Genomic DNA, 13,943 nt, shown 5'->3' with positions numbered 1-13,943 from the left:
AATTCACAGCTTTTTTCAGTTACACCCCAGTGGCTGCAAGACCCACGGACTAACCAGCCTGGAACTCAGCCGTGCTTTACAGTGTTGCTCACCGTATCCAGTGCGAGCGAGCGCTCCCATCGGACTGCCAAAAGGATGTTGTTTCTCCATTTGTCATCTTGTCGATATCGGCAGAGTTGGATGAGGTTTCTATGTGAGTATAGCACTTTGTGACAGATTTCAGTTTGTCTGACTCTTGATTACCATTTAAGTCACTAGGGTATTCTGTAAAGGTAAAGAAAAGGGATGACTCATAACATTCTTTTCCATTTGCTTCCTTGTAAGAATTCCTATATCGTCCTAATAACTAAATATCTCTCAGAGATGAGGTTGTTCGCATAGAACACAACTTCTGCAAAATTTCTTGTAGTTTTTCCCATATAAAACAGACAACAGAAAAGTTGCATTTTAGATGGAGGCACATTACTCTCAATCTACTACCTGCAGTATGAAAATAGGTGTCTGAAAACACCATAGAGTCAAGCCATGAATGCCAGGAGCACTCTCTTAAAGGTGTCAAAGGTAATTGCTATCAATTTCAGGAAACGGTCACCTTCAAATGGGAGGTATGTTTCTAGTAACTGGTAAAAATATTTGATGGAAAAGAGAATATCATAAATTAGTAATCATCATTCTGAAACAGGTCTGGAGAAAGCAAAAAATGTCCAAGACTTCTATTCAGGATTCCAGACAGTGAGGAAATCAGTTTATATGACTGATAAAAGACTCCAAAAGAAAAAATCAGAAGCAGACAGATCAACTTCATGAAAAGTCAAGTCTGCTAAAGAGTTTTTTTTTTTTCCTTATACCTTTATTTTATCTGTAATGTCTTCTTCAAACTATGGTTCCAGTATCCACCCTGCAAAACAAACGGCCAAACAAAAATCCCAAAGCACAACAGTTTCACATACCTCTCTCTTTCAGGAGAAGTCGATCTAAAGAATCCTTCAGCACAGACGAGCGCATCGTACAGATATTGTTGAAGTACTCCAGCACTGGGTACGGGATAGCAGTGCTAGAAATGCGATTCCGGTGCAGGAATCTCAGTATCATCGAAGCATGAAGACCAAGGCGCTCTTTTGATTCGGAAAATATGTCAATGAAACCTAGAAACAGACAACATTTCTATCTTTGTTGCAACATTGGACAGAACCTTGAAGAACCATTTTTACTCACTACATTTTTTCTCACTACGTTTTATTACTAGGTAAATTCAAATTAAGTATGGAAGCCTATATTGGAGCCTACATTCCAGATGAAGCAGCTCATTTACCACATTTAGAGCAGTGTCATGAAAGGTGCAAGAAATCAAATGTTACCAGTCACTTGAAATGTCTGAAAAGGTTCAAAACTACCACTACAAATCTTAGTTCTTATGTTTATTTTGCTGTCTGAAAAGCCTCAAACTCTTTTGTTTTATATTTTAATATCTAGATGAAATAGACACTCCTTGGCCAAAGAGCTGATGTACTCACGTCATTCAGCTTGGGCTATCCTGGCATCTCACTTTGCCATTTCGAATTATTCCCAAAGAGGCACCCAAGTTTTCTGCTGACTAGCTAATTAACAGCTGGACTCTGAGGCATAGTGAAACCAGATGTGTAGAGGACCCTGTGAGTTCTCTCCTCTGACTTTTCTTTCAGCCAGTTCTTAAACTTCTTGTCCTCCCTGGCAAATCTATGTTAGCCACTTATCCTTAAATGCTTAGGAGGAATGCCAGTAACAAATACCTAACCCAGGACTGAAATTCCAGGAACTTGAAGTTTTATGCCATAAACTGTGAAGTTAAGAAGTTATATGCTATAAACTGAAATATATTTTAGCAGGATTCAAAAAGCTAAACAACAGTATAATATTAAGTGCACAATTCATCACCTGAAACAGACTCTATGGAGGATGCTTCCAGTTATTACATATAAGATTGCTACTGTATTAGTTAAGTCAGTCACCAAAATTTTGCAAGAAGCTCCTCATTCACAGACAGGAAAAAAAAAAAAAAGGTTATTATGAAAGCAAGTCAGCTGGCTTGTAACTATGGGAAATACTTGCAGACACTTCACTTGTCTGACACTAGGGAAGTGAGAATGACTTGGCCTAGTGTTGTGAGACCAGAGAAAATAAAAGTTTTGTTTTGCTTTGTCACTGTTCTCATACCTGGAACTAGGGAACAAGCCTGCAGCTGCCTGATTACATGACTAAGCTCCCCTTGAAGATTTGCTCCACTGGAATTCTTGAGAGCCTCCAGCATATTCTCCACATCTACAGTGCCATCTCCTTCAGCATCAAATTGTGCAAAAGCCTAAAGAGGAATGAAAACAGTAATTCAAGTTACTTTAGATAAAACTGAACAGTAAGCATTGTGATCTTATTAAAGCTTTAACCAAAAGAATCAATTTTCTGCAGTAGTGAATTCATAAGCATATTCACAAGCATACCCTAGTTGAAAATCTGCAGTTCTTAGCAAAGTTTTATGGCACTTGCACTGCCTTCCTATAAAAGTCAACTGTAGTTATGCTTAGATGGAGATAGCACATCATCTATACCAGTGAATAAGCAGGATCCACCCAACATCTGTGACTACCAAAAAAGTGCTCACAAAAGAACATCCAAAAATCTATTTCATTACAGGGCAAGTTACTTCAAAAAGACATTTAATTCATCACTCATTGTTTTTATAGCCACCTCATACCGCAGGCATTCAAATTCTTAGGGATTTAACAAATACATAATCAAGCAAGTTTGGCTTCTGAGGAGCGATTACCTCCCAGGTATCTGACAGAGCCAGGAACCTGCAGCTATTCAGAAGGAAGTTTACGTGCCAATCTCTTCTTTTACTAACCGAGTATCAAACCTGATGTACCATTAAGAGCACTATCCTAGAGAGAAATAATCTGAAATGATTAGGTCAAAATAATCTGCCAATTAACCATGACATAATTACACTACCTAAATGAGAGCAAAGTCCTCAAAAGATAAGAGCTTAAATACCATATTTTACAGCTTACGAAAGCTCCAAGGGCAACTCTGCAAAACAGCACTGAATATCAGCTTGGCAGTTTCATAAATGCTTGTGAAAACATCTGGCTGAGCCTATGCTAAAAACCATCTCCTTTAAAAAATAGATTATTATGTATAGAGATGACTGGTGCTGGGCATCAAATGGATACCAGAGCACAAACCAAGAGCTTTGTTTGCACAAAACAATATAAAAGGAATTAATTGTAACAAAGATAGCTCAGGCTGCTGAAAAAGTTCAAAGTACAGCTTGGTATCAACCCACTGTTGCTTTTATAGGTCTTTCCCTCATACTTGAAGCCCAGCTGAATTCTTAACTAAAATAAGGCATGAACAAGTTCGGAGATTTTAGTAGCAAAAACAAACTATGCTTAAGAACACAGGCAAAGGTTGGATCTGCTCATAGCTGTTCTAAGTTAGTTTCTTATACTTTTGTGTAAGAAGAAATTAGCGGGCATATATATTTTACATATGTATTTGCTTCTTTGTGCATTATTTTATTATATTTTAAAAAACATGTCCTACAATCTCAGTACCAGGTTGACTTTCACCTACCCTACAACTCCTACAAGATTTTTTATGGTTTAGCACAATTTAAACTATATCCATGTGACACAGAAGTTGCACAACTTCCACGGGCTCCCCTGTACAACAGCGGTACAAACAAATAAAAATATTTAGTAAACAAACCAGTACTGAGCTGTGCTCATGTTCGGGATGGACAGCAAATGCAATGGCAGCTTTAAACCATCCAGCTCCATCCTGCTCCTTAATAAAGGGACTAAGGCCAGACAATTCCTATCAAGCTCAGCACTGAGCATGAAGAAATCTTAGAGAAATGTCTTTTCTGGGAAATGGTGGCTAAGTTTTTCTGTCCAGGAAATACAGCAAATGGAAAAATGACCACCTCATTTCACAGACAGCTTGGGAACTGGGCAGCATGAGAAAATATTTTAAATATTATTTATGACATTCTATATTCCATCCTTTGCTCTTAGCAGGGGTAAAAAGTGTTCACGTTTGAAGTGAAAGCTGAGTCCGTTACCGGCTGGCTGCTGGAGCATTAATGGATAAAAAAGGATTCAGAGTTTCTCTAGCAAAGAGATATTGTAGTTAAAACAGAGGTGGTTCTGTGCATAAAGCACTCAACGTACACGCTCGCAGGGCCACGCTGAGAGCCGAGTAAATCAAATTTAGTCTCTGGCCAGCAGGATTTTGTCAATATCAGAATTGCAGCCTATTGAGCTGCCACCAACAAACTGACTTCTCACCAGTGCAAAATACACCCCGGAAACGTGAAGCACCACCCTCACCTGGGCAGTGCCAGCGAGAGACACAGCGACATGGAGGGTTTCCCACAACTCCAACATCTCCACATTGCAACAGAGAGGCGACCACCTGCCCAAACCATTATATATCTCTTGAAAAGTCTTTCAAAGAGCGGCAAAAAAACTATACTCCTCATCTTTTTTTTTTTTTTCTACGAATAACTGCAAGAACCTCTCCTCTAACAGAGAGCGATCTGTAAAGCAGACAAGCCTCCAAGTAGACCCAAGACTGGCAAGGCACAAACGTTTGCATTAACGCGAGGAATGCCAAAGCACTGATTTCACACCTTCACTTCCATGACAAGTGAGCAAGCGCTCTTCATCGGTGCCTGCAACACACTGGAAATTCTGAGACAACTTTTCAGTGAAGAGCTCAATGGGCACTGCCACAAACATTCCTATTTTTACAACAAAACTAATCCCTTTCCGCTTCCCAGTGCTCGCATTACTCTGCCATTACTCACTTCACGCAGAGCAGACGTGATTTTAGAGCCAGTTTATAAGGTCGCCCTGTGACGGGGGCGCAGCTCCGCGACAGAAGGAAGTGGCTGGCGGGACTCAGGAACTGAGACTCAGAGGGAAGCACCGGCCTAACCGAGCGCGAAATTCCCAGCAGGGTATTCCAGCTACGTGGGAAAGGCTGGCGGTAAAATAAACGTTCTGGATATTAAGTTCCCTCTACCCTTCCTGGGAGGGCAACTGGACTCAGTTTGTCCCTTAAGGCTTTAGATGCCTGCACGCAGGGAGGGCTCCTTTGGGCTACATTCCTGCAAGGCCTCCAAGCCTCCCGCTTCAGGATGAGCGATGCCGGTGCCGTTCCGGCCGCCTCCGCTTCGGCACACGCTGACACCCCGAAGCCAAGGGAACCCCCCGACCCGCGGGGAATCCCCACCTCGGCTACGGCAGAGGGCAGCAGTAACACGACGGGCAGCTGCCGTTTCCCTCGAAGGCGGCACCTGGGCCCAAAACTGCCACAGGCAACAGCGGAGCCGGCGGCTCGCGGGCCCGGTGACCGCGGCGCTCCAGGAGCCCCGTTGTCGGGGCCGTGGCCCGGGGGGGTCCCCGCCGCCGGAGCCGCTCCCGGGGGGCGGTTCTCACCTCCTCGCTCTCGCCGCGGGACGCGGCCGCCAGGCGGGAGACGCTCTCGAGCACCTCGCAGAACTGCTCGAGGCTCACGGCCTCGTCGCCGCGGCTGAGCCGCTCCTCGAGCCAGCGCACGAGCGCGCCGTGGTGCCGCGACACGAGCGGCTCGGGCAGCGCCGCCTCGCGCAGCCGCGCCGTGGCCTCGCGCAGCGGGGCCTGCTCGAGCAGCGCGGCCGCGGGCGGCAGCGGCGGCGGCGGCGCCGCGCTCGCGGCGGGCGGCGCCGCCGCCTCCATGGCCTCCTCGGCCGCCTCCTCCTCCTCGTCGCTGCTGCGACTCGCCGCCGTCCCCATGGAGGAGCCGCCGCCGCCCGCTGCTGCCGCCGCCCGCCTCAGTGAGCAGCTCCGCGGCACCTGTCAAGCCCGGCGGCGGCGGGCGGGCGCGCCACACTGCCGCCAAGCGCGAGCCGGTGCCGCAAAGCCGGCGCCGCCCCGCGAAGGGGCGAGGTGGCCCGTTCCGCTCCGCGCGACGCTTGCCGTAAAGCGGCGGGCGGCGGGGGCAGTGCCACGCTGCCGTCAGGTGCGCCGCGCTGCCGTCAAGCCGTGCGGAGTGTCGCGCCGCGCCGCGCCGCGAGGGCCGCATGTGGCGGGGCGCGGCGGCGCTGCTGTGCGTGGGCGCCGCGTGGCTGCTGGGCCGCGGGTTCGAGCCCCGCGCCCGGCCGCGCGCTGCCCCTGGCCCGCGCCTGCTGTGCGCCGCGGAGCTCGCGCGGTACCGCGGCGCGCCGGGGCAGCCCGGCCTCTACCTGGCCCTGCTGGGCCGCGTGTTCGACGTGCAGCGCGGCCACAGGCACTACGGCCCCGGCGGCGCCTACAGCGGCCTCGCGGGTACCGCGGCCGCGGGGCTGGCGGCGGAGCGGGCCCGGCTGGGGTCTCCCGGGGGGTGACAGGACCCCGGTGGGGTCATTAGGGGTGACAGGGCCTTGGTTGGGAGGACATGAGGGGCTCGCAGGAGCTGGGGGTCACTGGGGCCCATGGGACTGACTGAGGGGGTGTCGGGGGGGAGTCGTTGGGGACTGAAGGACCCTGGGAGGTCTTTGGGGGGTGACAGGGACCTGGGGCATCACTTGGGGCTGGCAGGGCCCAACTGTGGGGAGGTCACTGCGGGCCGAAGGAGCCTGAGACGGGGGTGCCAGCGAGGCTCAGTGGGACCGGGCCTGCCCTGCAGGCAGAGATGCCACCAGGGCCTTTGTGACCGGGGACTTCTCGCCCGCGGGGCTCGTGGACGACGTGTCGGCGCTGTCGCCGCCGGAGCTGCTCGCGCTGCGCCGCTGGCTGTCCTTCTACCGCAGCAACTACGTCCTGGTGGGTGAGTGCTCCGCTCCCTGGATCCTGGTGGGTGAGTGCTCCGCTCCCTGGATCCTGGTGGGTGAGTGCCCCGCTCCCTGCATCCTGGTGGGTGAGCGCCCCGCTCCCTGGATCCTGGTGGGTGAGTGCTCCTCTCCCTGGATCCTGGTGGGTGAGTGCTCTGCTCCCTGGATCCTGGTGGGTGAGTGCTCTGCTCCCTGGAGCGGCAGCGGCGGTGCGGGGAGGACGGCCTTTGGCAAGGGGATGCACGTGCTGGAAACGCTTCTGTGCTCTGCAAGGGCCGTTGGCTATTTTGATACTGAGTCACTGGCACGTGCCCGTGCCAGAGCTTGTCCTGCGCTGCTTTAGCAAAAGGGTAAATGTAATCCAAGAGGACATTAGCCCAGTTCTGTTTTAAACTGGGACACGGCAAAGATGCACTTCTGTTTCTTTGCCTTTAAATAATAAAATAGCAGAACTAGTAATTTTCCTTGCCTAGAAACACTGCAGTCTTAATTGATCTTCTCCTTCTCTCCAAGGAAAGCTGGTGGGCAGATACTATGATGAAAACGGAGCACCGACAGAAGCCTTAAGGCAGGTGGAGGCTGCTATTGAGGAAGGCATGAAGCTGAAGGCAGAAAGTGACCAGAGGAAGCAGCAGTTTCCACCCTGCAACTCCGAGTGGAGCTCTGCCACGGGCAGCCGCTTCTGGTGCTCCAAACAGAGGTGAACTCTGCCTCTCTGCTCTTTATATATATTTGGATGCAGATTTTCTCGCCTACCCTGAATCCAAGGGTCAGCTGGTCTTTCAGGGAAGTTCACAGCCCATCTCATTGTCTATTTCCGTAACTGTTTTCATTTGAAACCGCATAAAAATTAGGTTAAGCTTTGGGCAGTCATTTTCTGCTTGGTCTGTGTCGCAGTGCACATCTCTTGGTTTAGGGAGTATTTTGATTTAAATTGAGATCCGTTTTGTTTTTACAAGTGAAAACACTTGACCATGTTGCAAGATGCTTGGGCTTCATTTGAGTATTGCTCTAGCAGCATGGATCCCAGGGGATCTGCTTCTGGAGCAGTGCTGGGCCGGGATGTTTTGTGGTCGCCTCCTGTGTTGAAGGTGCAATGGTTACAGGAACAGATTTGGTGCCTTAAGACACACTATGGAATAGCTGCAGAATTAATCGAGGCTTCTTTTCCTTGTGCTGTGGCACATAAGGTGGCGTGTATTACTGTGAGCAATTAATGCTCAGAAACAGGCACCTTGCCATTCGCAAGCTGTGCTCTGCAGGGCTGTGGCTCTTCTTCCAGGAACAGGAACGGCGGGTACGGAAGGTGGCAGCTCCCGCAGGTTGCTGAAGCGCAGCCAGCAACAGGGTATCAGACCACAAGGGGATGGTGGCCATTGGGAGTAAATTCTTTTTCAGTATATTTTGGCTTTCTGAGACTGCCATGTAACTACCTGAGCCTGTATTGACTGCAGGAATTTTCCCAGTTTGGAAACTTGTCATCTGAATTGTTTGATTTTCCCTTTCCTGTTCTTAGTGGAGGCATAAGCAGGGACTGGGTCGGAGTTCCCCGGAAACTCTACACGCCTGGATCGAGAGGGAGCCGCTGCGTGTGCGTGAGAGCTACTGGTCCCCCGTCCGGAGAGCTGGACGCGCCCGAGCACCAGGACAGGGGAGACCTGGATGACCCCCACCTGGAGGAGTACGAAGGCTGCCATCCCCGGGCCGAGTGGTGCGTCCTGAAAGCGTGACCGGGGCGCTGAACACGTGCGCCTGCTCCTGCTGCAGCTCCCTGCCATCTTCCATCTGCCCAGGCAAGGGGAGAGCGCAATGCCAAGGTCTTCATAACTGGATTTAACACATGACAGCGGAGCCGAGAGGAAGAGGGAATATTTTTAGCTAGGTCATGCAGGTAATTGCTAAAAACGAGCACTGGAAAATTTACTTTCCTAGTGAAAATCCCTATGGTATTTTACACCATAAAAATATGGCTTGTAAATAAAAATGTAAATGTAAATAATAAATTGCACCATATGTAGCCTGGACTGGATTTAAAAATTGATGTTGTATGCAGTCAGGAAATAGATGCTTGTGTGCAGAGTATTACATGTTGTATTTTAAGGAAATGAGTTGTTGAGCGCAAGAATTACTGCAGCATCATTGACTTCAGCTTTTGCACAGTCCTGCCCTGTCACTCAGACTCTGTTTCCTATAGTGCAGTGATAACACTCCTTCCTTATCACCTGCTTTGCTCTGAAGAGCTTAAAGGTAGCAGCAGAGAAGCCTGAATTTCTCCTGCAATGCAGGCTCGGAGTATCTAGGATCTGGTGTGGTTTAGTTACACAAAAGCTCTGCTATCATGTTCTTGGAGCACAGAAGGCAAAGGTCATAGCTGCATTTCCTTGTTTGATATTTGAAGTAGATGTTGAGCAAAGAAGGTATCAGAAGTGAAGACTTGTTTTAAACTAACCTCACCCTCCTGGTCCTCCAATTTACTACTTGCGAATGACTCAGAGGTCAAGAATTGATAGTTTTAATTAGACTGTAATGAAAGCTGTGTAACAACATGATCATCGTGCTGCAATCTCCCTCCTTTTCCTATTTCCGTGCTGGTTTACGACATCTTCCCCTGCCCCCATTCCGATACAGGTCCATCAGACCTTAACCACAGGTTGGCAACCCAGCTCCCTTAAAGGCAGTATTTTATCAGACCTGGCAAAATCCATTAACTTCCACAACTCCCACAAGAGTAAGGCCAGTTACTACCCTTTCTGTGCAGGATTAAAAAGGACAAGGAGCGCCAGGCCAGGGCCCAGGGACTACAAACACAGGCAGCACTTTGGCTTTTCTGTTTTCCTGGAGGCTGCTGCTAAACGTGGGGTCCAGCCCTGCCACAGCTGTGTGCTGAGCTGTGTTCAGTTCCTCTTCCTAAAGCAACCTCCACCTATTTATAAACAACCGGGAGATCCTTCGAGAGCCCTTTATGAGTGTTGAGCTATTTCTGCCTCTCATCTCCTCAAAAAATATCCACAGATCTAAGGAATTAGCTAATAAGTAAGTGAGATTACAGGAGACCTGGCACCATCCCCCCGGAGCTAGGGCAATCACTGCCTTGCACTGACAGCAGGTAGAGACACCAGCACTTCATCCCTGCAGTGTTCAGAAAGATGAGGCTACAACTGCCTTGGCCCAGGATCCTGCAATAGCTTTAAGATGCGTCTGTGCTTATTGGAATAAACGGTTCTTTTTTAAACCTGGTTTTGATGCTTATTTTTTGCCATCACCTCCACATTGTATGACAGGAAAAGTTTTGTAAAGCACTTAAGAGACCAAAAGAGCGGGTCCTGCCACAGCTGGAAGTTGTCCAAGGGGATGTGTGGCAGCACAGAGCCATCACACAGTGCCTGGCCTTCTAGCACTAAACTGAGCCTTAGGCAGGTACCATCCTTGCAGTATCTTCTAAACGAACAGCTTAGCCTTAAAAACAGCAGTGCTGCTTTGCCTGGGCTGCTTAGCAGCCGCTATAAAGATCCTCTGTTTTGGTGCACATACCTTCTTCCCCTGCTTGCTCCTAGTAATTCAGTAAGATCGTTACAGGGAACACCATAAATGTACAGTAACTCTGAACAAGTCCAGTGTTTTTAAAAACAAATCTACAGCACAGTCCAGATCCTTGGCTACAAAGAGTAGTTGTAGCTGCAAAGCACCTGGGTATCTAGCGGAGGGCAGTATAAGCCACACAGGCCCTAAGCCAAGCTTCAACTTGCTGTGTCTTAGGGCTGCTCCTCCCCATGCAAACAGTGCCGAGCTGCTGCTGAGGGGTTTCACAGCTTCACAGCAGCACAGCCCCAAGGTGGGGCTGCTGGAAGCAAGCACTGATTTTACAGTCACTTGTTGCTTTGAGTTAAAAATAAAGTCACAAATTCCTTCATTTAAGTCCCCTGCTCCTTGCCCCAATACTAAAAAGTCTCATTCTATCAGCAGGAAGAAACATCTATTAAAGCAAACCCCTACTCTGGTCAAAGATTGTCTCACTTTTGCTGCCCTAATTAAAAAACTAAGCAAATTCCTCCCCAGAGTAGGCAGGTAGAAAAAGAAACACTTTTATAAGGGTCAATGAAGCGCTCCAGTGATACTCACAGTTCACCATTAGCCTGGCCTTAATAATCCTAACAAAACGCGCTGGGCTGGTTTGGTCATTGCACTGAAGCCTTCCTTTCTTTGATGTAAAGCTGCAGCAGTTCCATACTCTTCCTCGAGGGTAGATTACCTGCTCCTCAGTGACAACACAAGATAGTTTGTTATTTAGGTGAATTCAGCTCAGCTGGTCCACTTAGAAAGTCAGAGGCATGTCATAGCTTGTAGAGATTGAGTATCTAGAATAATTGCAGAACAACATGAGCTGTAATATCCCCTTGCCTGCAATCCCAGTTTTCTCGGGGCTTCTAGCCCTTCATGAAGGCAGCTGGAAGGGGGCAGCCCTCTTGCACAACTGCTATAAAGAAGCTGCAGGTTTTCACATCCAGATGCATTATCTCGTTATGCATTTTATTACAAGTATAATCATTACACAACAAAGTAATGCATATTGGAAAAATACATTTTTTACAATGACTCCGGACAAACGTTGCAGATAAAATGCCATCATTCTAAGACTTCCCTATCTATTTCACAGAATGTATTAAAAGGTTCAGAGTTATTTATCATCACTCAAATTAAGCTTTGATATTGTTGAGTTTGCTGCAATATCCAACCCTGCTGTTAAGAAATTAAGACTTCCCTTTTACTACATTTGATCAGCAGCAAAGATCCAGCCTCAGCCTCCCCTGCTGTTACATGTTAGTTTACATGCACTGTGTGAGCAGTTGTGCAAGTCAGACATCTCCAGAACAAAGTCATTAAGGCATCTGTCAGCTTTTAGCAAGCAACACGTAATGCTCTATTAGTACCTTTAACAGCAACATTCTCACTCCTAGTGGTGTGAAGCAGCGATTACAACCTCCTCGAGTAGATGCATGAAATAAAACTGAAGCCAGACCGCGTTTTGTGCTTGTGTGCAAGTGCGGAATGATGAACTCAAAAGGAACCCGGGCTCCGGAGGAGAAGCCGCCGTGGGAGCCAGCACAGAGCGTCAGCGCGCGCAGCCCAGCTCGACAGCGTCGCTTTCCTGGGCCAGGAAGACGGCTCATTTCCCGCGTGCCCCCCGAGCGATGCCCGTGCCAAGGTGACGGACACTGCTCCGGGACAGCGGGGGACGTTTTGGTCACAACGGTAAGTACGCTACAAAAAAGGAAGTGCATTTTTTTATATATAGTTAGAAATGTGTTGACCACCACTCTATTACCAAGTGCCTCCACTCAAGTTTGTGCCCCACAACCGGCACTGCCAGAAAAACCCCCTCAAGAACCCCGGAACACCAAGACCTCTGGCCAGCGGCAGCAGAGAGCACAAGGGATGGAGCCCCACCAATGGTGCCTGCTGCAATCAACCTCCCCAGGTGAAATAATGACTAAAAGAAAACTAGAGTTTTGGTTCAAATTGCAATTTCTTCCTCTTTAATTGTGGTAGAAAGCTGTTTAGCGTTGGCTGTAAGGAAACTCTCTCAAAGGCACTTTAAGTTGATCAACTACTAGACTTAGTTCCTCTGAATTAATGAACACTTCAGGCTGTACATTAGTCTCCATCAATAGCCTTAATTTTCCTTGCAGAGCTCAGGGGAGAAAAATACAGCTGGTGTAGTACTGGCTGTATATCGCAAGGTAGGAGCATCAAGTTTATTCCCCCAGCTGAGAGTTGCAGGCAGTCACAATACATAATTCACTTTCCAAAAGAAAACTTACCAGCCTTAAACTTGTGTTAAGCTGAAATTTCAGATTGCATTTTTTCATTATTACTTTAAAAGGCTGCTTCTACTGTTAAAGCTGAGCTCCCTGTTCCCTTGTGCCTTCTATCAGAAAGTCATTGAAAAGAGCTTAGATGCTTCAGCATTTACACGTGGTACAGTTTTCCACGTAAGTGGAAGTCCATAGGCTGCAGCCTTGGAAGCAAACTCCTGTAGCATCTTTCAGTCTTCCAGGTACACAGTTAACAGGATTGCAGGTCCAAATGAAGAAGTTAACATGTTACCATGGGACATCCAACAGTCAAGACTTCTCAAGAGAGTGTTGACCACAAGTCACACTCTCTCCATCATTTTGTTAAAGTTATCTTTCATTACTCAAGACTTAGTCAATGATAACTTGAACCACGAGAAAAGATAGACGAGAAGTACTATGATGTCCATCATCTGTTTTGCTTACCAAAAAGTAAGCTGTAATTTGCTGTTAAATGCTTTAGACACTGTATTTTTTGGCCTCGCGTTTGTCTAGAACAAGCCTAAAAGGTAGTGCACAAATCAAGCTATGCTGAAGATGTACCGTTTGTGTTAGGAGCTGGTGTTGCACACACCAGCTGTGTTACCTGGGGCATTTTGTTGGAACGTGGCAAGAGCAGACATTAAACAATGAGGCAAAATTGTATTTAGCATCATCCATTCTTCTTCTCTAGTGTTACAAAGTTCAGGATTCCAGTTATAATACACACATATTGGAAGATCAAAGTGCAGTGAGACTTGATGTGGAGTTCATTGTGCAAATGTCAGCATTTATACCATCTCCCGAAGTTTTGCTGCACAAGTTTTGGAGCAAAACTTCAAGCAAGTCTCCTCTAAAGGGCAGTAACAGTCTGGCTTGCCATCTCATTTTACACTCGAGAAAGCCCAAGAAGTCACTATTCCAAAACAGGGCAGTGTATCATTACCATAAACTTTTTGCTCCTTCCTCTACACTTCACATAACAGCCAGTAAATAAATGCACACAAGTTGTTCATGAAGCAGTGATGAAGAGCACTGGTTTGAGTCTGGACTAGATTCATCTCTCGGGATCAGTAAAACCTTAACGAGGCTTTAACCCCATACACATTTCTCTTAATCTGACTGAAGCCTCTGCACAAACCATAATCTTGTTCAACAGCAAAGTGATTTCCTGTTTGCCTGGACAATGTGGAGTTGCAGTTTCAGATTCAGCATCTTCAGAGACCATAACCAGCCTCGATCTGTAGCTTAATCCAGAAGTGTGGCATCATACTGCAAGC

At 47.7% G+C, this 13,943-nt stretch overlaps 2 protein-coding genes across 2 annotated transcripts in view; one reads left to right on the top strand and one right to left on the bottom strand.

The window, feature by feature from the left end:
• ZZEF1 (zinc finger ZZ-type and EF-hand domain containing 1) overlaps positions 1–5,816 on the bottom strand; it is a 53,896-nt gene extending 48,080 nt beyond the window's left edge. The window contains 4 exon segments of the mRNA XM_088530106.1: positions 93–264; positions 951–1,145; positions 2,194–2,338; positions 5,481–5,816. Coding sequence (XP_088386232.1) covers positions 93–264; positions 951–1,145; positions 2,194–2,338; positions 5,481–5,816 — 848 coding nt within the window.
• A 287-nt stretch (positions 5,817–6,103) lies between these two features.
• CYB5D2 (cytochrome b5 domain containing 2) lies at positions 6,104–8,697 on the top strand. Its single transcript, XM_088529983.1, has 4 exons — positions 6,104–6,347; positions 6,688–6,828; positions 7,346–7,532; positions 8,349–8,697. The coding sequence occupies exons 1-4, from the start codon at positions 6,104–6,106 to the stop codon at positions 8,560–8,562; spliced, it is 786 nt and encodes a 261-aa protein (XP_088386109.1). The 3' UTR covers positions 8,563–8,697.
• Positions 8,698–13,943: the final 5,246 nt, after the last annotated feature.

This window comes from Tinamus guttatus, unplaced genomic scaffold (genome assembly GCF_059628265.1).
Source record: "Tinamus guttatus ecotype Peru unplaced genomic scaffold, ASM5962826v1 Tinamus_guttatus_pri_ptg000356l, whole genome shotgun sequence".
NCBI lineage: Eukaryota > Metazoa > Chordata > Aves > Tinamiformes > Tinamidae > Tinamus > Tinamus guttatus.
Note: the sequence above shows the minus strand (reverse complement) of the source record. Positions and strands in the feature narration are given on the sequence as shown.

What these genes read in the sequence shown, in the direction of transcription:
- CYB5D2 (XM_088529983.1), top strand. Translation starts at nt 6,104, where the DNA reads ATGTGGCGGGGCGCGGCGGCGCTGCTGTGCGTGGGCGCCGCGTGGCTG. An exon ending in CGCCTACAGCGGCCTCGCGG is followed by an intron (nt 6,348 to 6,687) that starts GTACCGCGGCCG and finishes CCTGCCCTGCAG; the next exon opens with GCAGAGATGCCACCAGGGCC. An exon ending in TTCTGGTGCTCCAAACAGAG is followed by an intron (nt 7,533 to 8,348) that starts GTGAACTCTGCC and finishes TCCTGTTCTTAG; the next exon opens with TGGAGGCATAAGCAGGGACT.